At 23.6% G+C, this 25,104-nt stretch overlaps 2 protein-coding genes across 2 annotated transcripts; both read left to right on the top strand.

Annotated features, from left to right (window-relative positions):
• Nucleotides 1–8,249: 8,249 nt before the first annotated feature.
• On the top strand, nt 8,250–8,570 carry LOC122505239 (insulin-2-like). The gene has a single exon (XM_043616734.1). It carries the CDS (start codon nt 8,250–8,252, stop codon nt 8,568–8,570), a length of 321 nt encoding a protein of 106 aa, XP_043472669.1.
• A 10,385-nt stretch (nt 8,571–18,955) lies between these two features.
• Nucleotides 18,956–25,015, top strand: LOC122505193 (cytochrome P450 4g15-like). Its single transcript, XM_043616676.1, has 13 exons — nt 18,956–19,257; nt 19,845–20,298; nt 20,379–20,485; nt 20,559–20,649; nt 20,785–20,964; nt 21,258–21,327; nt 21,434–21,542; nt 21,612–21,645; nt 21,860–21,975; nt 22,062–22,130; nt 22,201–22,378; nt 24,250–24,429; nt 24,630–25,015. Exons 2-13 carry the CDS (start codon nt 20,121–20,123, stop codon nt 24,830–24,832), a joined length of 1,515 nt encoding a protein of 504 aa, XP_043472611.1. The 5' UTR covers nt 18,956–19,257; nt 19,845–20,120; the 3' UTR covers nt 24,833–25,015.
• Nucleotides 25,016–25,104: the final 89 nt, after the last annotated feature.

Below are 25,104 nucleotides of genomic sequence, written 5' to 3'. Positions count from 1 at the left end.
GATAGTGATAGTGTTTAATGATAGTGTTTAGTGATATTGTATAGGGATAGTGTTTATTGTTCAATGAAAGTGTGTAGCGATCGTATTTAGTGTTTAATGATAGTGTTTAGTGATAGTGATAGTGTTTAGTGATGGTGTTTAGTGAAAGTGTTTAGTGATAGTAATAGATTTAAGTGTTTAATGATAGTGTTTAGTGATATTGGTTTTTAATATTGTTTAGTGATATTGGATAGTAATATTGTTTAGAGATATTGGATAGTAATATTGTTTAGTGTTTAATGATGGTATTTATTTATAGTGTTTAGTGATAGTGTTTAGTCATATTGGATAGTAATAGTGTTTAGTGATAGTGTTTAGTGATATTGGATAGTAATAGTATTTAGTGTTTAATGATAGTGTTTAGTGATAGTGGATAGTAATAGTGTTTAGTGTTTAATGATAATGTTCAATGATAGTGTTTAGTGATAGTGATAGATTTAAGTGTTTAATGATAGTGTTTAGTGATAGTGGATAGTGATAGTGTTTAATGATAATGTTCAATGATAGTGTTTAGTGATAGTGGATAGTAATAGTGTTTAGTGTTTAATGATAATGTTCAATGATAGTGTTTAGTGATAGTGATAGATTTAAGTGTTTAATGATAGTGTTTAGTGATAGTGGATAGTGATAGTGTTTAATGATAGTGTTTAGTGATATTGTATAGGGATAGTGTTTATTGTTCAATGAAAGTGTGTAGCGATAGTGTTTAGTGTTTAGTGATAGTGATAGTGTTTAGTGATGGTGTTTAGTGATAGTGTTTAGTGAAAGTGTTTAGTGATAGTGAAAATGACAGTGTTTAGTGATAGTGAAAATGACAGTGTTTAGTGATAGTGAAAGTGACAGTGTTTAGTGATAGTGTTTAGTGATAGTGATGGTGTTTAATGATAGTGTTTAGTAATAGTAGTAGTGACAGTGTTTAGCGTTTAATAATAGTGTTTAGTGATAGTGTTAGCGTTAATTTTAATAATATTAAAAATAATAATAATAATAACAATAATAAATAAATAATTACGAATAATTATTATTGTTTTAAAAATAGAATTCATTGTTACAAATCTTCAGACGGGCAATGAATAAATAATAAAGTTCTCCCGCGTTACGATGGTCATATATGTGTAGTACACGATGAGGAAGGAAATTAGGACAAACTTCCCCTCGTGTTTTGTATAACGACTTCTCTCCTGAATGCTTTAGGCATTAGACTATATGTGTTTAACAGTGAGATTACGCGCTCGCTATTTGATAGCGTGGCGAGGGCTCGAAAGTCGATTGGTTGGCCTTTTCTATATGTACATACAATACGTACAAACATTTGAACCACAATCAACGCATAATTGAACTCTTAATTTCATTTTACAAACTCATTCCAAAATCCAGCGCACTTTCAATCACATAATCTCTGTTCAATGAGCTACACACGTATTTATTATCAACACCTACACACACATTTATATATATGTATGAGGCTGCGTTGGTAATTGCCAACATCATTCGAATTGCTATGAGAGAATTTGCTGTTTAGGGTGAAAATTAGAGAAACGAAATGTAAATGCTGAATCCCCTAATGGATTGTACGATTATTCGGCTATATAGATAATATCGCCAGATTATTATTATTAATATTCGTTAACACATTACATATACTGAAATTGTGATGTTTACACTGTTGTTAATTAATTAAAAATTTAAATGTTGATTTTCTATATACATTGTTGGAGATATTTTTGAATATCGATTAAAATATCGTCAATTTATAATTATTAATATTGATAAAAAATAAATTTCTTCTCTCTTGGAATTTCCCATTAATGTCCTCAAAATTTAAAAAACAAATTTGTCACTTAGACTCGTGATAATTAAAATAAATTGAAAAAGTTGAATGAAGATCTTTTTAAATTAAGTTTGATAATTGACAAATTACTGTCATATGACGGTTACATTACTGTTACATAACTGTTATATATCCATTTTGTAATTGTTATATAACCGTTACGTAACTGTTATAATTATAACGATTATTATGTATCAATAAGGTCTCGAACTTTATTCTCGAACTTCAAATGATCTTTAAAAATTTTTCTCAGTTTAATGATTTTCAATATTTACTATTTTAATAAAATTTTTCAAAAAAAAATTCAATTTTTTTAAATATTTGTTGATAAAATTCTTTATGAGAATTGAATTTTAAAAAACATTTAATTATGTAAAAATTTCTAATGCAATTCTTTAAAAAAATTAAATTATCTTAATAAATAACGCAAAATTATTCCCGAAAATTCAATTATTTTGAGAAATTTTAATAAAATTCTTTGCAAAATTCAATTATTTTCATAAATAACAATATTCACCACAAGAATTCAATAATTTTCAAAAGTATTAAAACTTCTTCTCAAAAATTCAATTATATTCAAAAATTTTAAAAATTTCAATTCTCTTTACAAATTTAATAAAATTCTTCTCTAAAATTCAATTTTTTTCGAAAAAATTTAATAAAATTCTTAACAAAATATCAATTATTTTCAAATAAAGTCCCTCAATTCAATGATTTTCAATAACTACTATTTCAATAAAATTTTCCAAAATAATTTAATTATTTAAAAAAAATTTTTTATAAAAATTCTACGCAAGCATTTAATTATTTTCATAATTAATGAAAATTTCATAGAAATTCAATTATTTACAAAGTTTTTGCAAATTTCTTCGCAATAATTACATTATTCAATTATTTTCATAATTATATTAAAACTCATTGAAGAATTTTAATTGTTTTTAATAAAAAAAAACGAAACATGTATTATTATAGATATTCTTAAAAATTTTATTGAAATTCATCGAAAGAATTCAATTGTTTAAAAAATTGTTGATAAAATTGCTTTACGAGAATTCAATTTTTGCAAAAAACATTTAATTATTCAATAAATTATTTATTTTTCTATTTAAATAATTGAATTTTCGTAGAATTTTCTAATAAAAATTGATTTTTATTTCATGAAAATGAATTTTAGTGAAAATTTTAGATAATAATTGAATATTAAAAGTATTATAGCATAAATTTTTAGATAATAATTAAATTTGTAAAAGGTTTCAAATTAAAAATTTTTGGAAATTTGAATTTTTTATACTTTTAAAATTTAAATGAAAATTCTGTAGAATTATAATTCTTTTGAAAAAGTTTAATTGATTTTTTTTTCAAATTATTTGTAGTTTTTATTTTCCAATTTATGTAATAATTGAAGAATTTCCGAATAATCAAAACTTCGTAAAATTGAATTCTAAAAAAAAAAAAAAAATTTGTTATATAATGATTATGCAACAGTTACGTAACATTGTAACAAAAATGACAAACAACTTGTTACTAATTATAAAATAATTTCACCATTTTTAATAATAACATTAAGGTAACGTTGTGTAACATTGCATCAAACGAAGTAGGTTACAGAATTGTTATATAACGAAGATTACAATTTTGTTATGTAACGAAAGTTACAATTTTGTTATGTAACGAAAGTTACAAAATCGTTATGTAACGAAAGTTACAATTTTGTTATGTAACGAAAGTTACAAAATCGTTATGTAACGAAGATTACAAAATTGTTATATAACAAAAGTTAAAGAAATCGTTTTATAACGAAAGTTACATAACTATTTTGTTTTATAACAAAATTAAAAAAAAATTTTTTTTTTATTTTGTTATATAACAGACACTTTACTCTCGCAGTTACCTAACAGTTACAGAACTGTTTCTTTTTGTTACATAACAATAAATTTATCAACATGTAACTTTACATCTACATGTAAATTAATAAAATAACCAAAAAAAAAATCTTATTATGAGAAAAATGTTACGTAACAATTACTTAAGATGTTTACTACTGAAAAAAACGAAACTTTTCTGAGGTACCTTTTTATCTCAACTTGAAAATGTTGCTTTCCCCCACGCGTGATGCACGTGATATGATAATGTGACTTATTCCCCCCACCCCTTTCTCTCACGCTTCCGACAAATTTTGTTTTTTTCTATATTTACTTTCCATATATATTCTATAATCGTTTTTTTCTTTTCTATGAATGAAAAAAAGAAAATAGAACAACAATTATTTTGCGTCAAATATTATTTTTGTAAACCTAATAACAAAAGAAAAAAGTTCATAAGTTTAAAAAAATGTTTTTAAAAACTTAAAGAACCTTTAAAAAAAATTCACAGGCAAACGCATGTATACGCGTGTCATTCACATAAGGATTTTTCTACTGTCAAAATAGACATGTGCCACTCTCTCTCTCTCTTTCTCTCTTTCGAGAAAAAAAAGATATAAACACATATTTTGCTACACCGGAACTCCCATAGAGTTAAAAGGTCAATATTTCCATAAGCGATAAAAATAGAAACCAAAAAAGTAAGAAAAATAAGAAATATTATCAATATTCCCAAGTGAAAAAAATAACATGTACGATACGATTGAGATTAGTTTTTAAAAAAATAAACCAGTTGAAAATGAAAAAAACAATTTTCTCCTTTCTTTTTTTTTTTTGTTGAAAACAGATAAAATGGACAAATATATAATATTAATTTAATTCATAGTGTGATATCTGAAAATAAACAAACAAGAAAAAAGGGGGAAATTTTTTGTTTTGAATATGCAGTCAAAGAGAAATGATAATATTTATTTTTATGGTATTTTTAGTTATTTTTAGAAAATTATATTTAGAGATAGAATTTATATTTTTAGACTCCTGTATAATTAATTGATTTAATTATTGTTTTTTTTTATTTTAATTTTATTTCTATTCTTACTTTCTATTTTTTATTTTTTTTACTGTTAAGCAATTTATTTCTATTTTTACTTTTCTACTTTTTTTAATTTTATTTTTTACTTATTTACTTCTCTATTTTTTATTTTACTGCTTACATTTTTCTTTTTTATTTACTTTTTTTATTTTTGAATGTCAATATTAAATTTTTTACTGTTTAATTGTCAATTTTTTTACGTTTTCTATTTTTACTTTTTTAATTTTCATATTTTTACTTTCACTTTTCTACTTTTATAATTTTCAAATTTTTACTTTTATTTTTCACATTTTAACATTTCAATGTTTTTGACTTTTACTTTTTTAATTTTCATATTTTTACATTTTCACTTTTTAAATTTTCACTTTTCTACGTTTTTTTTATTTTTACTTTTTTAATTTCCATATTTTTTACATTTTTAATTCTCTTTTTTACGTTTAATGTTTTAATTTTTTTATACTGTTTACTTACTTTTTTCGTTTTTTACTTTCTAGAAATTTCATATTTTTACTTTTATTTTTCACATTTTAACATTTCTATGTTTTTGGTTTTTAATATTTAATTTTCATATTTTTACATTTTCACTTTTATACTTTTATAATTTTGATATTTTTACTTTTATTTTTTACATTTTAACATTTCAATGTTTTTGATGTTTACTTTTTTAATTTTCATATTTTTACATTTTCACTTTTCTACTTTTTTAATTTTCATATTTTTACTTTTATTTCTTACATTTTCACTTTACTACGTTTTTTATTTTTACTTTTTTAATTTCCATATTTTGTACATTTTTAATTCTCTTTTTTACGATTTAAGTTTTTAATTTTCGTTTTTAAATTTAAATTTTATTTACATTTAGTTTTTTCAATATTTTTAATATTCATATTTTTACTTTTATTTAAAAAATTTTCAATGTAATAACAATTTATTTTATATTTTAAATCTTTTTTTACATTTTAGTTTTTTGAAAGTTAAGATTTCAACTTTTATACTGTTTACTTACTTTTTCATTTTTTACTTTTCAGTTTTTTACTTTAATTACTGATTACTTACTTTTATCTATTTTACTTTTAATTCCAACAACTTTACTTAGATTTTTATTATTTTACTTACATTTTTAATTTTTCTTTCTTAATTTTTTTCTTTTCACTTACTTAATTTTCAATTTTACTTTTAACTTTTTAAAATTTTCTCCTTTATTTTATACTTTTTTAATTTTCTATTTTTTATTTTACCTTTTCTACATTTAGTTTTTAACTTTAACTTTTAAATGTTTTACTTTTTTTTAATTTTTAAATATTTTTACTTTTTTTAAATTTTAATTTTAATTTTTAAATGTTTTTACTTTTTTTTTAATTTCAATTTTAACTTCTGAATGTTTTTACTTTTTTTTTAAATTTTAATTTTTACTTTTAAATGGTTTACTTTTTTATTAATTTTAATTTTCCATTTACTCTACATTTTATTTTTCTACTTTATTATTTAAAAAAATTTTTTTTTACTGTTACATTAACAGTTATACAAAATACTGAATATTTTTCGTCACATTTTTACAGTTATAGGCAAATAATATTAAAAATTGATTTTCAACTATATGAAAACAATTATGCCTCAACATTCAAAATGTTGACCGTCTTTAATGTTAAAATTCTCAAAGTGCCAATATTGAGCCAAATAATGGAATATTAACAGCCCAAAAACTTTGGAATATTCACAATGAAATTATTTTCAAAAATGAGGAAAATCCATTGTACTACCCATCAATGGCTCATTACCATTATTCTTCCATTACAAAGTATTATTTTTCCCGTAGGTCAAGAATTTAATATAATTTCTCTATACCAATGCCATTAATTTCAGATTCGAAGCAATATTTAAAATATAATTAATGCCAAATAGTGTGATTGAGAATTAAGAAAATACTGTATATTTACAATTTTTTTGCGAGAGGAATTTTTTATTTTAAAATTAATACTTCAACTGTTATGTAACATTGTTGAGTGATAAAAAATACTTTTTATCTAAATGCTACAATTTGCTATTTAATTGTCGTAATTTGTTACCTAATAGGTAACAATTTTTACAATTTGTTATTTAATTGTCATAATTTGTTACCTAATAGGTAACAATTTTTTTACCATTTGTTATTTAATTGGCATAATTTGTTACCTAATAGGTAACAATTTTTACAATTTGTTATTTAATTGTCATAATTTGTTACCTAATAGGTAACAATTTTTACCATTTGTTATTTAATTGGCATAATTTGTTACCTAATAGGTAACAATTTTTACAATTTGTTATTTAATTATCGTAATTTGTTACCTGATAGCTAACAATTGTTACAATTTGTTAAATAATTGTTACAATTTATTGCTAATTCTTGTACTTTGTTATCTAATGGTTACATTTTGTTACCGACTTGTTACAGTTTGTTACCATACTGTTTTAATTTGTTACCCAATGTTAATAATTTGTTACCTAATGTTAACAATAATTTGTTACCCATTTTTTTTACAATTTTTTACCCAATTTTTACCATTTGTTACCCAATTTTACAATTTGTTACCTAACTGTCGTAATTTGTTACCCTATTTATTGGCAATTATTTACCTAATTGTTACAATTTGTTGCTCTTTGTTATCTAATTAATTATGTTAATTGATTCCGTAAAATAATCAATAATGAATTGTTTCTATTATTTTTTTTAAATTAACAAAATATTTTCCCCAGCCTTGATGAATTTACATGTTTGTTTTTCCTATTTCCAATGTTACAATCAGTTCAAAAAAAAAAAAAAAAAAAAAAAAAAAAATTCAAAACATAATTAATCCGATTGAGTGATAACAGTCAGATATATATGTATATTAGAATGGGTAAACAATGTCCCTTGAAACGCTTAGGGTCTAGCCCCCCTCCTTTCGACTTCTTCAACTATCCTGTTCTATAAAAGCAAGCACTAAACCCGTCAGCAATTTGTCTGTCAGTGCCAGTGGCTCTGAAAAAGTCCAGTGTTTTAGATATCATATTTAAATTATATAATCAAACAAAAATAAATAAATAAAATGTGCTTTAATTACAATAATAAAATTCAATCGACAATTTCATCAATCGGCAACTTTAAATCTTTCTGGAAATTTTAAGTTTAAAATTCAAAAAAAAAAAAAAGAATTTTTAATGCAAAACAAAAATTTCTATCAAAATCCTTCTCCTGTGATACAAGAAAAATATTTATTGAGCTGTGATTATCTTTGTGATATTAATTATAATTTTTTGAAAGAGAAAAGTGTTCACTTCTATTTTGCTATTAGAACTATAATTGTTATAAATATTGAATTAAAAAAAAAAGTGTTTCGTGTAAGCACATTTTAGAGGAAGAGAAAGAAGAAAAGTGAAGAAGAAAAAAAAAGTTGTTTTCAATATGAAATTGCCAAGAGGAAGCATTTGGATTTTGATTTTGTTCGTTGTAATATGTCAACAGAGAACTTCAGCGAAACCATTATTTATTGATGAAAAAATTCAATTGTGCTCCAATGCCCTCAGTAATGCATTGTCATTAATTTGTGGTGATACGGGATATAATTCATTTTATTATCCAATTGGACGAGCAATACGCAAAGGTGAAATCGATGCCAATTCCTTGGACCGTGGATCAAATCCAAGAAGACAGGGAATTGTTGATGAATGCTGTAGACAATCGTGTTACTTATCACAAATGCGAGAATACTGTAGAGATGATTAGAAAAACAATATTCTTCTAATTTATTAAACGAGGTGAGAAAAAAATGTAAATAAAATAATATAAAAAAAAGTAAATAAAATAATAAAAAACTAATTAAATAATTATAAAAAAATATAATAAAAATAAAATCAATAAATTAAAAATTTTTTTTTTTTTTTTTTTTTTAAATAAATCAATAAATTTTTTTTTATAAATTTAAATCATTAAACTAATAAACTCTATACAATAATAAATCAATAAAATAAATATAATTAGAAACTAATAAATCAAATATTAAAATGATAAACTTATAAAATAATTGAAAAAAGTATATTAATAAACAAATATAGGAATCAAATAAAATAAGAAAATTTTAAATTGAATAAAATGAAAAAAAATGTGGTAATCAACTAAGAATCTATAATTAAATTTGAAAACTCAAGTCTTTCTTGATTTAGTAAATGTTCATCAATTTTTTGCATTTCAATGAACTTTAATTTTATAAAATAATAATTAATTATGATTTATTAAATAATTATTTAAAATTGAAATATTTACATTATCTAATTAACATTAAAAATAATAAAATAAAATAATAAATTTAAATTGTTAGGTAACTTCTTTCACCTTCAAAATAATAGATTATTTTTTTAACCTTCCATAAATTGAGGAAAATGCTAATTATTGAAATATAAATTTAATTTAATAGTAAAATTTGATTTAATTTTTTGCAGCATAATGTAAAAATTAGAATAAAATAATTAATATTACGTTGACTTTTAATATTAAATAATAAAAATTATGGATGTACTTTAATGAATTTCCAATTTATCTCAATTTATTTTAAATAAAATTTAATTTACTGTAACTTAAATGTTTCTTTTTTTTAATTTAGTTTCCTTTGATTTATTACATTATTATTTTATTTAATTTTAATTTCATTTATTTCACAACTTTATTTAATTTTTTCTTCTTTATTTATTATATTATTTATTATTTATTTATATGTTATAGTATTTATTTATTCTTATTTATTTATTTCCTTTAATTTACTTTATTTACTCGTTTTGGAATTTTTTATTTCAATTTTAAATTCAATTTGTTTACCATTTAGAAACTTGAAAAATTTATTATTATAAGGAACATAGTCAGGGTTGGACCACCTTTCGAATTTTGTTTATAACTTTTTTTGAAAAATAAATTTAGGCATTTGAGTTTTAATTTTGGAAATATCTACAAAAGAGGAACACTTTGCTGAATATCGTAAATTTTTTGGTCTAAAATTAAAAAAAATTAAAATAAATTTTAATTTTTAAAAAAATTTTTAAAATTAAAATAAAATTTTTAAAAAATGAAGTCAAGGTTGGACCTTTATAGCAGAGGTCCTACCTTGACTATGGACCAACCCTGACTATGTTCCCCTAATAATCAATTATTTAAACTAAAAATTTCATAAACTAATTCTTATTATTAATTATACTTATTATTTAATAATAATAAACTTATTTTTTTAATGTTATAAAATAATAAATTATTTTAATTATAAACTTTCCAGAAATTGAAAAAAAAAATTTAAATCAAATTTAAATTGAAACAGAAATTTAATTTAATGTAATATCACTAATTTTACTTTTAATTGAATGAAAGGAAAAATTATTTCTATCCAAAAAGTCTCTTTTAATTTAGACTTTTTAGAATTAAATTTTTTTTTATTTATTAAATTTAAATTAATTGAATTAAACATTAATTTGGGTCGAAATTACCGAGATATATAAATGTATAAATAATGTAATTAAATAAAAATAAAAAACGTTTACAATTATATCAGTTTTTATATAAAAAAAATTTTTTTTTTTATTTCAGATGCAGAATTTTTGTGCTTCTTGAGTCCTAGTAGAAAACAAAATAAACACCGTTCCAAAAATTTTCATCACTTCTTGTCTTGACTGTGGCCACTGAACATCAGAAGATGGAAATTTTGTAAATATTGAGAAAAAGACTTACTTTCTGTATTTAATAGGAAAAAAAAAAAAAAATTCGACGGAAAAATGTTGTGTATTAGTAAATTATTCTTTCGTAGCGAGTGTTTAAAAATTTTTACCAATAACATATTTTACAAATTAATTATAAAAAGACGCAAAAAATTATAAGTATAACTATTTATATATTATTCTTTAGAAGAAACAAGAACTAATCTAAAAGTTATAATTAGAAAAAAAAAAATTGAAAAACAAAATAAAATTGACGTTCTCTATTTTGTAAATTTGTATAATTAATAAAAAAGTTGCAGCCTACAATTGTTTGTAATTTACTGCGTCTTAGAATTTAATTATTTATTATTATTATTATTATTATTATTATTATAAAATAAAAAAAAATTATAAATAAAATAATAATTATACTTTTATTATAATATTAATTTATTATAATATTATACTTAATAATTATAATAATAATTATAAATAAAATAAATTATAAATTATAAATTATTATCAATTCTTTATTTATTAGGGTATGGGGCCCCAAGGTGGCCACCCTAGGGATATTCTTGTGTATTATTTTGCAGCAGTATTTTGCAACTATTTTTTTTTTGAATTTTTAAGTGAATTTTTGAATGGTGTCCACCTTGGGGCCACTTTTTTTTTAAGAAAAATTTCAGCTGTTTTTACAAAGTCGCCTAAGTTTTATTTTCCTTAGTAAAATAAAAAAAATTTTTTTTTGCTAAAATAATGACCATAGTTTTAAAAAAAAATTAAATTTAAAAAAAAAATTTATATTATAAAAATTTTTTATTTTAAAAATTTATTTAAATTTTTTACTGTTTGCAAATATAAATTTACCATATAAAAATTAAAAAAAAAGGTTTTTCGCTTGTTTGTTGAAATTTGCAAGTGAAATATTGCATTTTCCAGCAATGCGTTAAATTGTAAATTCTATAAGAAACTCGTTTACTTTGGAATTTGAAAATTCGAGGAGCATACGCATGAAGAAAATTGAATTTGAATTAGAAAACCGGCGCTAGCATTCTGTTTCGCTTTGGTTCGTCTGACGGCGTTTCCTAATGAATAAACAGCAGTTTAGGGTTCTTTGAAACAATTTAATCTACATATACTAACAGGTTCCACTCTTCCTTTATCTCTATCTCCATTAAATATATTTATGTATATAAATGGTAAAGAATCCTACGTGCAACGTGTGAAATATAGTTTGTTTTTTTTGTTAATTTTTACTTCTGTAACAATTTTTTAATCAAAAAAAATATTTGCATCATTTTAAATATAGAAATGTTATTTAAATTTGATATTTGCAAATTAAACATTAATATTCGTGGATTAAAATTAATTTTAATATTTTTAAATTAAAATTAACTAACACAGGGGGTGGCCACAAACATTTAATTCTGTTTTTCCCAGATTTCTAGAAGATTTTTTTTTTTTTTTTTATTAGAATATTCTGATTTACTCTAAAAATAATTGGATACTCAAAAAATTTTTCATAAAGTTCTTTGAGAATTTTCAAAATCCATTTGTTTACAATATAATTTTACGAAATTTCATCGATTCGAAAATTTTCTACTATGATATAAATTAGAAAAAAAAAAAAAAAAATTCAAATAATTTTTAAAAAATTTCGATTCAACTTTTTGAAAAAAATTAGTTCCATACAATTTTTAATTAAATGAATGAAAAAATCGAATTTTCAAAGATTTTAACTTGAAACTTTTACAAAGTTCAATTATTTCTAAAAAAAAAAAAAAAAAAAAAAAAAAAAAATGCAATTATTATTATAGTATAACTTCTCCAAAATTCAATTATTATCTAAAACTTTATCTGAAATTAATTTTTGTACATTAATTTCTATTAGAGAATTCTACGAAAATTCAATTATTTAAATACTAAAATAGATAATTTATTGAATAATTGAATTTCTCTTAAAAATTACTTTTTACAAATCATTTTATAAACAAATTATTAAATAATTGAATTTTTCCTATGAATTTTAATGTAATTTTGGAAAATAATCACATTTTTCGAGAAATTCGATTGAAAATTGAATTAAAAATAATTGAAATTCTGCAATGAGTTTTATTATTTATGAAAATAATTGAATCATTGCGAAGAACTTTATAAAAAAAAGTTTCAAACAATTAATTCTTTTTGAAAAAATTTATGCAAATTTTATTTTAAATAATTGAATTCATATGAAATTTTTATTTTTTTTTGAAAATAATTGAAAGTTTGTGTAGACTTTTATCAAAATTTTTGTTTAATAATTAAATTCTTTCGAAAAATTTTATCGAAATAGTAGAATATTTGAAATTATTGAATTAAGAAAATTTTTGAAAATAATTGAAATTTTTTTTATGAATTATATAATTGAAAATAATTGAATTTTAATACTTTTGAAAATAATTGAATTTCTTGTGATGAAAACTATTACTTTTGAAAATAATTGAATTTTGCAATGAATTTGATCAAAACTCCTGAAAATATAATTGAGAGTCGAAGAATTTTGCTATTCATTTATAAAGATAATTGAAATGTTGACGACAATTTATTTTTAGATTTTTTGAAAATAATTGAATTTCTGTGAGAAGAATTTTATTAATTTTAAAAACAATTGAATTCTTGTGATGAATATTGTTATTTATGAAATTAATGTCATAAAGAATTTTTATTTTTAGAAAGATAATTCAAATGTTGACAACAATTTTTTTTTTGGTTTTTTTCAAAATAATTGAATTTTTTCGAAGAATTGTATTAATTTTGAAAATAATTGAATTTTAGCCAAAAATTTTGCTATTTATAAAGATAATTGAAATGTTGACGAGAATTTTTTTTGAAAATAATTGAATTTCTGCAAAGAATTTTATTAATTTTGAAAATAATTGAATTCTTGTGTTGAATATTTTTGTAAATAATTGAATCTTGCAATGAATATTATTGTAATTCTTGAAAATATAATTGAAAGTCGAAGAATTTTGCTATTAATTTATAATGATAATTGAAATTTTGGCGACAATTTATATTTAGATTTTTTGAAAATAATTGAATTTTTGCAAAGAATTTTATTAATTTTGAAAATAATTGAATGTCAGCGAAAATTTTGATATTTATAAAGATAAGTGAAATGTTGAGGAAAATTTTTTTTTTTAATTTTGAAAATAATTGAAATTCTGCGAACAATTTTATTAATTTTGAAAAGAATTGAATTCTTGTAATGAATACTATTATTTTTGAAAATAATTGAATTTTGCAATAAATTTTATTATAATTCCTGAAAATATAATTGAAAGTCGAAGAATTTTGCTATTAATTTATAAAGATAATTGAAATGTTCAGGACAATTTATTTTTAGATTTTTTGAAAATAATTGAATATTTGCAAAGAATTTTATCAATTTTGAAAATAATTGAATTTCAGCAAAGAATTTTGCTATTTATAAAGATAATTGAAATGTTGAGGAAAATTTTTTTTTTAATTTTGAAAATGATTGAAATTCTGCGAACAATTTTATTAATTTTGAAAATAATTGAATTCTTGTGTTGAATATTTTTGAAAATAATTGAATTTTGCAATGAATTTTATTATAATTCCTGAAAATATAATTGAAAGTCGAAGAATTTCGCTATTAATTTATAAAGATAATTGAAATGTTGAGGACAATTTATTTTTAGATTTTTTGAAAATAATTGAATATTTGCAAAGAATTTTATTAATTTTGAAAATAATTGAATTTCAGCGAAGAATTTTGCTTATTTATAAAGATAATTGAATTTCTGTGAGAAGAATTTTATTAATTTTGAAAATAATTGAATTCTTGTGATGAATACTATTATTTTTGAAAATAATTGAATTTTTGCGAAGAATTTTAGTAATTTTGAAAATAATTTTATTTATTTTGAAAATAATTGAATTTAGTAATTTTTAATTTCTTCTTTCAAATTTTCCCGCCTTCTATTGTCGATTCAAATATATTACATAAAACCCAAAGTGTCATTCATATTGCGTCAAAGTCTAAAGTGTTATTCACATTACATCAAAGCCTAAAGCCCTGTACATATATTTATTCTGAAACCATATTCCTGAGATGTGTTTTATTTTTTTACATAAAATATTAAAACCATTATGAATCGTAAAAGTAATTAATTAAAATTTTGTATTTCTTAACAAGTGGGTCAACTTTCTAAACCAATTGAGGTCTCGGATCGAAGAACCGACGCTTGTAAACGCACAGAACATTCCGAAGCGTCGGTTCTTCGATCCGGAGCCCTCAATTGGTACCACGGATGGTAATTATTTTAACAGATACATAAAGTGTTTTTAATGATATATTTTAATCCATCACATTGGGAAATGCAATCTTTACTGACCATACAGTAGCAAACTTGACACACTTGAAGGGGGCACTATATGCAATTGACGATGAATTACGAGAGGCGAAAGCAGTAAAAACGACTCAGCCCTTTTCGCCTACCGCAGTCTTCGTTAAGACTCACATTTTAATTTCAATGTAAACTTTGGGGAACTCAGGAATTTAATAGGTCTCGAAAGTCAACCATTGCAGATCGTTAGGGACTTTATACTCAATTTTAATACAGATTATATGTCCATTTCACTTTATGACATTTAAAATCTTTTTTATTTACCATCATAACTAGAAATGTTGAAGAAATTTTCTTTTTAAAAATTCTACGTATCCTTTAGAAAAAATAATTACTGGTACAATATTTAGAGAAAAGAATAATTAATACGATCATTCATTTCATTCTGGGTAACTTTTATCCTCAGACAAAGTTAAATTAAGTTTTGGTGACATTTCAATGCAAATGATGTATATCATCCAAAGGCGGACGTAAACCGGAGATTAATATAAAGATAATTATTCGCCATAGAACCTAAAGCAGGAAATAGAAATTCCTAGAATTACTTGTTTTTGAAAATATTAAAATTATTTTGAATTCATTTTCAAAAAATAGGAATTTAATTAATACTTATTTTCAATGATTCCGATCGGTATTGCTGGAAAATAATGGTCACAAAATGACCTTAAAAATTCCCCTCAGTAAAAATAAATTTATTGTCTTTTAAGCCCAGCAGATTTCATTTATATATACGGTACAATATAACGTGTGCGTCATTGTTTTATTTACGACCATAATGTCTCTTAATTTCCGTAAAGAGGTCCACTTTGACATAAAATTGAATTGCTCGAAAGAAATAACTATCGTTAACATTAAAATCGTTGAGTAAAACAAGAAATAACTTTGATAGGAACGGAGAAGACCCAACGGGGGGAGGGAGGAGAAGTTTTTTTTTTGAACGATGATCGTAAAAAATTTAAGTTTGTGGTTAATAAAAACAAATGAAGTAACCGGTACGCGATGTGAACAAAAAACTAATTATACGAAATGACGGGAAATTACAGACCTTCGCCACCTGAGCAACGCCTCATTGCAAAATAAAGAAGAAGAAGAAGAAGAAGGCTGAGGGAATAAGAGAGAAGGAGATGGGAGGAAACACACTTATATAATCGGGCGCAACGTTGAATATTAATTTGAGAAACACGAGAGTCGCGAGGTTAACACTGACACAAGTTAAACATGCAGATTTCGCGAGGAATTAAATCGAGTTATGAGACCCCCGAGACCAGCTGCAACATTAATGGTGGGACCTGAATCTTGTTTTTGATGCTACACTTTAAATTATTGCTGCAGATGCTCCTGCTGCTGCTGCTGCACACTCAGTGTGGTTTTGGAACACGCCAATAAAATTGGAATATAATAATTGTTTTTGTAATAAATTATTTCAATGTAATTCTGAAGATAATTACACTGTCGTTGTGCATATGGATTTCGCCGAATGTGACTCGAAGTGTCAAATGGATTTTTCGTGCTGAACACAAATTCTTGAATATTGGAATAATAATGGGTTTTCTGGCAAAAAAAATTGAAATTACATAAACTAACATTAAAGTGGAAAAGTTACAGAATCGACCCCCAGTCCAGAAAACCTCTTCCAATCCCAAGTGCCTTCTTCGACTCTCGTCTTAGTCAAATTCATTCAAGGAGATAATTTCTACTACGGGGAACATTTCTATTTTTCTAAGAACTGCATTACCACGGCATCTACAACGAATAAATAATTCGGCCACTCCAAGTCTGAAGGGTGTTCAATCTAATCTGCATCAAGACTAAAACTCCAGACAATTCACTTTTGTCTGTCCCGAAAATAATTCGAGGGAAATCTACTGCATTCTCTGTTTCCGCTAGTCAAGATCATTTCCTCCTCCTCACACTGAAGGAGGTATCACTTGCTTAGTCGACAAGTCTAACAAAAAGATAAATTACTGATACTTTAAATTTTGTTCCCATTTAAATTCCCTTTTATTCCACAAGGTTCTAATTTTGTTTCAGTATCCCTGAAGTCATCTGGATCTACTACTCTCTGATTCTAATTGTAAAGGATTCAAATAAAACTTTAATAATTTAATTTCAATTCGAACAGTTCCTCTTTCTTAAAACCTGTCCCTTAAGATCAAAGTCTTCCCCTCTGTGAATAAATCATGACACCGATACCGGACCATTAAAAAATAAATCTTACTTCAAGTGGATAATCAATAGAAATGGTGTTCTGTTTAGAAGATGTTCATGTCCCTCTAGAAAAAGAAGACTAATGTAAACAAAGAATAGAATTACAATTAAAAAACAAAATAAAAATAAAACTCATCAGAGACTAGATGAAAAACTTTTTAATTTACTTTCTTGTGATATTTCAGGATGATTCCAAGTCAAGATTCTTTAAGGCAGGTGAAGCGCGATCCAAGTCGTTAAAATTACGATCATTTCCGTGATTGCTGTTGGCGATCGCGAGAACCCTTCTTCTGTTCCTTATAGCATTTTCATTCAGAATGTACGCCCCCGCCAGTAAACGTTTAAATGAATTCTTTTGAAACGGTCTAAACTCTTTTCTTCTTTTTTTTATCTCCCGTCTTTTAACGCGCCCTATATAATATTCTCTTCTCACAAATTAGCGAGGGCTTTATTTTTTTATTTCCCTCTTTAATGGGGGAAATTGTTTTTTTTTCACCCATTTTAACAGTCTTTTAAATTTACACTGTGCTGAAAATAAAAGTTTAATTCACATACAGAAAATTAATGCCATTGTTTTAACAACAAGGGAATATTTAATGTTGTATCGTAAACTGAAAATTATGAGAGAGTAAAAAAAAGATTTTAACTTTTACCACCTGAGAAGTAAAATAGCCAAAGTGATAGTGATTGGAATAAAACAACTGTAAATGCAAAAGTTTTAATACTGCGAAAAATTTTCAGAGATACTTCCAAAAAAATGGAATGAAATACTTTTTTTTGAAAATGGTGTCTGACTGTAAATTCTTAAGAGAAGGTCATTAGTATAAATAATGATAAGGATAAATATAATTCTTCAAAGACGAAATGATGGTAACTAGCAACTTTTAACATTAAGGAAAATGTACAAGTTCCTAGTATTGAATTGATACTTGCAAAACTGATGATAAAGCACTGATAGTTGATATACCAACTATAAAGGGTGAAATCCTATCTCGAAATTCCCATTCTTGCTCACTCCTGTTAGACAAGGGAGCGTGATCGCAATGCAATGTTCACGTCAGCAACCCAAAGACGTCTTCCTCCCTCCAATACTCTGACAAGGCAGAGACTCAAACTTAGTTTCAAACTTCCTGTACACGCGTGGGTGTATTATCTGTTATCTCTTGTTTCGAGAATAGGAAACGCTTTTCTGACATCTAAAGCCACCTTCATATTCTGAATTATAATACTATTTCATTTATTTTATTCGATTCAATATATAAGTACATAATATAGAACTTCGATTCCATTATGTTTTCGATCACCCTTCAGGTTATATCCAGCAGACATTAATTTCATTCCATGACACCATTTCAAAGGTCTGTGTTTATAAATAGTTTAAACATGGCCTCCGTTTCCGGTACCGTTTCGGTGTACACGCGTTTAGAAAGAGTTAAGATTTTTTTTGAGAAATTTAAAGGTTTTAAAAAAGGGTGGGTGGGGTAGAGTGTTGAGTGTGTAGTGTAATTTGCGGTGGTGTAGAGGAAAGGTATGTTTGTATAGAGTAGGGAATGTATGAGTGATAAAAAAGGTAAAAAAGAGAAGTGTGTCTTGTGAGGTTAGGTTGCTTGAAGTGAGACAGAGAAGAGAGAGACAGTGGAAAAATTTTGAGCAATTGAGTGATAAGGTAGATTTCTGGAATGGCTGAGTTTGACTCAAGTAGTGTTAAGGCGCACTCACAGCTAGTAGGCAGCAATATTAATTTGAATTCACTGTCTCTTTCACTCTAATTGACTTTCTCTCTTACTCCAATTACTGCCTGCGCAGGCAGGCAGAGCTGTGAGTGCTCCATTAGAGAGAATGAGAAAAAGGCGCGAGTATTTAAAAGGTAAATAGGAAAGAATGGAAAAAAGATGACGTGTGAGGATTGCATGGATTTGTTGGAATTAGTATGGATGTTGAAGGATGCGATGGATGAAGGAGCTAAGAGAGTCAAGGGAAATTAATGGATATATAATTAATTTAATAATTAATTTAATGGATATCTGTGAAGATGGGGAATCAAGGGACAAAGAGATAGTGGAAATTGAATCGAGAGGTTGGAGAAATTGCAGGAAATGTGGAATGAATAGGATGGTAAGTGGAAAAAGAAAAGCATGTGGAAAAGAATGAATGGATTGGAAAAATTTATAAAGAAAGTGAATGAGGGGACTGAGAAAGTTGAGGGAAGTGAATATGATAGGTTAAGGTCGAAAATGGGAGGTTTTTCAAGGCGAGTGGATGTAGTAGAAAATGAAAAAAGGAAAAAGAATGTAGTGATCAGAGGTATGAATGTAGGTGTGTTGGAGGTCTAATTGAACTAAACTTTTGGATTTAATAGTTTTTAACTATCTAATTCTGACATTCATAAAATCATCATATAAAGTAGTGTTTTTCATTCTAAAATTATCCCGATCAATATATTAACCTGATTGTCAATCCTTGAACTTAAAGACAAGTTTTATAAAAATAAATATAAAATTAAAATTCATTAAATGCAAAATTTGTTTTAAAATTATTTTCAAAGATTTTTGATTAGAAAAAGTGTTTTTAAATTACAAATGATCTACAAATGATCAAATAAATACAAATTACAATTTATCATTAAATGTTTACAAAATTTTTTAATCATAAAGTTTTGTTTCTTTAAAAAAACAACTTTTATTGCTGTTAAATATTTACAGAAACATCACCTGTAGATGTGCATCTACTATATAAGAAGACGCTGAAAGAAACTTTTATCAGTCTATTTTTAACTTGTCACCGATTTTATGGTTCTTTCCCCCTTCATAATTTCACCATCGTATTGAATACAAGTTCAGTACATGTCTATCATTTAAAAGACCTGAATAATATTACATCAGAGTAAACGATCTCGAAAGTGCAATATTTCTTCTAAAGTTTAAAGAAAATAAATCCCATTCAAAAACTTATTATCATCTCGAAAATAAATTTTAAAAATGTTATTGTCAATCAAATATATTCTGGCAAGTTTTATTTTTCTCCTGATTTTCATATTGACGATTGTCAATAAATTCTTTAAAAATAAAGAATTCTACAAAAAAGCTGCTCTCCTACCTGGACCACGAATAATACCCTTACTTGGCAATATTCATCTATTTTTCCGCATTAAATCAAGTTAGTAAAAAAAAAATTAAAGTTAAACGTATATAATTATTTTCAAAAAGTAAAGTAATTACATTCTCATTTTATTGCAGATTTTATGAACACTGTATATGAAATGTATGATTCGTACCCTTCAGTATTTAGACTATGGATCTTCAATTTTTTACTCGTTGTTATTTACGATCCAAAAACAATTAAAGTAAGAAAATCTCTTTTATTAACAGCAACATTTTTCAAATGGTATTTTAGAAAATCAAAATTTTTCATTTAAGGTTGCTCTAGAAAGTTCGAAACTTTGTGAAAAACCCAAATTCTATAAATATTTTGAATTATGTGCCGGTAAAGGAATATTTACAGCAGACGGTAAATTTTTTGACAAAAATTAATTTAGAAAATCAAAATAATTAAAATAATTAATTTAAATAAATGTAAAAAAGTAAATAAAAGTATAATTTAATTAGAAAATAACATCTTTTTTGTTTATTACGATTATGTTAGTACCAGTATGGCGTATGCATCGTAAATTAATGTTACCAGCTATTAAAACTTTACACAAATCAACGGAAGTCTTTCAAAAGCATTCCGTTATTGTTTTAAAATATTTATCAATCATGGCAAATGGTGAAGAATTTCATTTAGCAAATGTGACATTTACTTATGTATTGAATACTTTATTAGGTAAGAAATTCATAAAATTATATTATTCTCAATATTTGATAAATAATTATTAATAGAGTCAATTTTTTTTTTTTTATAATATTTGTACTACCAAAGGGTAAGAGCCTTTTTTAATCGCTGTTGCCTAAAAGAACATACTGCAAAGGGTTTAAAAATGTTAAACTTTTTTTTTTTTTTTTTTTTTTTTTTTTTTTTTTTTTTTTTAAATTTTCCTTTACTTGTCTTTCGACTATAAAACGGGTAATTATTATCGTTTACTATATTTTAAAACAATCTATCAATTTCTGTCACAGAGGCAATTGTGGGCGAAGATGTATTTTTAGAACTGGAGATGAAAGAAAATTATGCCACGTTTATGGAAAAGTTTGTGAATTATTTGATATTATGAAGGGTCATTCGTTAAAAAATTGTAAATTTGAAATTAAAGTTTGATAAAAATTTTCTTTTAAATAATTGTAATTTTTTTTAGGGGAGTGGATTCAGCTTCATATAAAATATTAACTTCAATGTTAAAGACTACTGAAGAGACGAAAATGATAAATACGAATGATCAGCCCATGTATAATTTTCTTAAGAACGTAAGAATTATATTACATATTTTGTATTTAAATTAGATTATTTAAAAATTTTTTTTCACAATTTTGTAGATTGTTCACCAGAGAAGAAAACTTATTATTCAAAGTATGTATTATAACAAGAATTTTATTACTTTATAATTTATTTTTTAATTTAGTTATTTTCTTGTTTGTCATTTACAAGTGTGAAATAATTTTAGTGAATAATATTGAATCCTTGATATAAAATATTGTTCTGGAAAAATATATAACTAGAAATGTTATTAAATTTACTTGGATATTATGATTTAAAAAATGTTTTCATGATCATTTTGTTACAGACGACAATAGGCGTATAAGAAATACATTTTTGGATTTATTATTAGAAAGGACATTCAATGAAAATGAATTGACCGAAGAAGACGTTTGGGAAGAAATTAAAGCCATCATTTCTGCAGTATTTACTTTTTTTATTTTCATAAACACATTTCAATTTATATAGATTTATTTATTAAATTTATATTAAATTTTTTCTGTTTTTAGGCAATACACACTACACCCCTTACAGCTGCTTTTGCACTCCGAATAATGGCATCATTACCAGAAATACAAGTAATAAATCTTTGTTATAATATTTAATATTTATAATAATTATAATTTACATTTTAATTTCAATACACAGAGTAAAGCACGCAGAGAAATTGATAAGATTTTCGACGATGCAGATGATGAAGGAAGAAAAATTAGTAATGAAGATTTATTTAAAATGGATTATTTGGATAGAGTTATTAAGGAAACTATGCGCCTATTTCCCGGAGCTCCAACTATTTGTCGTACAGTAACGGAGGATTTTAACACTGGTCTGTTAATAAAGTTTTTTTTTTAAATTAAATGATTTTCAGAAAATTTAAAAATATTCTTTGCAAAATTACTTTTGCAATTACTTTTTGGAAATTTTTTGCAATTCAATAATTTTTAATATTTACTGTTTTCATCAAAAAATTTTTTAAAAGACTTAATTATTAAAAACCTTTTTTGTTACAATTCTACGAAAACATTGAATTATTTTTATAAATAATAAAATTTCATTTAGGAATTCGAATTATTTTCATCGCAGATTTTCTAAATATTTTTAATGAAATTTTAAATATATTCATCACAAGAATTCAATTCTTTTAGAAATTAATAAAATTCTTCGCAAAAATTCAATTATTTTCAAAATATTGAAAAAAAAAAAATTCTCGTCAACATTTAAATTATTTTCAATATTAATAAAATTCTTCGCTAAAATTCAATTATTTTCAAAATTAATAAAATTCTTCGCAAAAATTCAATTATTTTCAAAATTTTGAAAAAAAATTCTCGTCAACATTTCAATTATTTTTATAAATAACAAAATATTGTCGTAAACATTTCAATTATCTTTATAAATTAATTGCAAAATTCTTCGACTTTTAATTATATTTTCAAGAATTATAATAAAATTTATTGCAAAATTCAATTATTTTAAAAAATATTAGTATTTATCACAAGAATTCAATTATTTTAAAAAATAATAGTATTCATCACAAAAATTCAATTATTTTCAAAATTATAAAATTCTTCGCATAGATTCAATTATTTTCAAAATTTAAAAAAAAATTCTTGTCAACATTTCAATTATTTTTATAAATAGTAAAATTCTTCGCAAAAATTCAATTATTTTCAAAATTTTGAAAAAAAATTCTTGTCAACATTTCAATTATTTTTATAAATAGCAAAATTCTTCGCAAAAATTCAATTATTTTCAAAATTTTGAAAAAAAATTCTTGTCAACATTTCAATTATTTTTATAAATAGCAAAATTTTTCGCAAAAATTCAATTATTTTCAAAATTTTGAAAAAAAATTCTCGTCAACATTTCAATTATTTTTATAAATAGCAAAATTCTTCGCAAAAATTCAATTATTTTCAAAATTTTGAAAAAAAATTCTTGTCAACATTTCAATTATTTTTATAAATAGCAAAATTCTTCGCAAAAATTCAATTATTTTCAAAATTTTGAAAAAAAATTCTCGTCAACATTTCAATTATTTTTATAAATAGCAAAATTCTTCGCAAAAATTCAATTATTTTCAAAATTTATAAAATTCTGTGCAATAATTCAATTATTTTAACAAAATTTAATAAAATTCTTCAAAAAGTTTTCAATTTTTTTCAAAAATTGGAATAAAATTCTTTAATTTAATGAAATTGAGTAAAATTCTAGTTAAATTTAAAAAAAAAAATGAAATATTTTCAAAAGTTGTTAATAAATGTCTTCGTAAAAATGAAATTTTAAGAAACATTTAATTATCAAATAAATTATTTATTTTTCTATTTTAAATAATTGAATTCCCGTAGGAGTTTTTATTAAAAATTAAGAATTGATTTAAAAATGAATTTCGGTCGAAATTTCAGATAAAAAAATATTAAAAGCGCATTTGAGTGTGAATTTTGAAAAGGTTTCAAATTAAAATCTTTAAAAATCTAAATTTTTCCTACTTTTAACTAACAATTCTGGTAGAATTAATTTTTTCTGAAAACGTTTAATTGACTTTGTTTTTTAAATTATTTAATTTTTTTTTATTTTTTAATATAACCAAAGATTATTTCATTTTTTTTTATTTTTCAATATAACCATAGACTTTTAGTTAAATTATCGAATATTTTACTGAGAGGATTTAATTATATTTCTTTTTTATTATTCTAGGCGAGCACATTTTGCCAAAAGGAAGTACTTTATTTATACCAATATTCCATATCCATCGGATTGAAAAATTTTGGCCAAATCCTCTAAAGTTTGATCCTGATAGATTTCTTCCTAATGAAATTGCCAATCGACCTTCCATATCTTATTTACCATTTAGTTCTGGTCTAAGGAATTGCATAGGTTATAATTTACTTTATTAGCAATAATTTTTTATTTTTAAAAAGAATTGCACAATGTTATATAAAAAAAAATTCCATATTAAAAGAAAAAGAAATAACTGATGGGATTTAAATTTCTTATAAATTTAAAAATCATTATGTAAAATTATTTGTAAATGTAGAATAAAACTGTCGAGGATATAATTTATTCATTAATTTCAGGAAATAAATTTAGTTCAGCAGCATTGAAAATGCTCCTATCTATGGTTCTTCGAAATTACAGGTTAGAATGTAATGATAAAACACCAATAGGAAGAATTAAAGTTGAAGATAGAACTTTACTGAAACCATTGACGCCATTAAAAATAAAAATTAAAAAATTTAATTATGATTATGATCAGGGACCGCTTGTGAAACGAAACTAATCTTTCGAGACGGTCCCTGATTATGATGTTTGAATTTATTTTTGTAATCTTGGATTTAGATTTTAATAAGATTTATAATTATTTCTGCAATGTTGTATATTTTAATAAATAAAATGTGTTTGCGGTTTAAAAAATTGTAATGATTTCTACATCTCAGACCCTGACCTCTATCATTTTCTCTTCTACTAATTGGTCGGGTTGTCACACTTTCACTATGACTAGTGGGTAACTCTGGCTTCTGACTTATCCTACAAATTAACGATCACGATTCG

This window comes from Leptopilina heterotoma, unplaced genomic scaffold (genome assembly GCF_015476425.1).
Source record: "Leptopilina heterotoma isolate Lh14 unplaced genomic scaffold, ASM1547642v1 Lhet_350, whole genome shotgun sequence".
NCBI lineage: Eukaryota > Metazoa > Arthropoda > Insecta > Hymenoptera > Figitidae > Leptopilina > Leptopilina heterotoma.
Note: the sequence above shows the minus strand (reverse complement) of the source record. Positions and strands in the feature narration are given on the sequence as shown.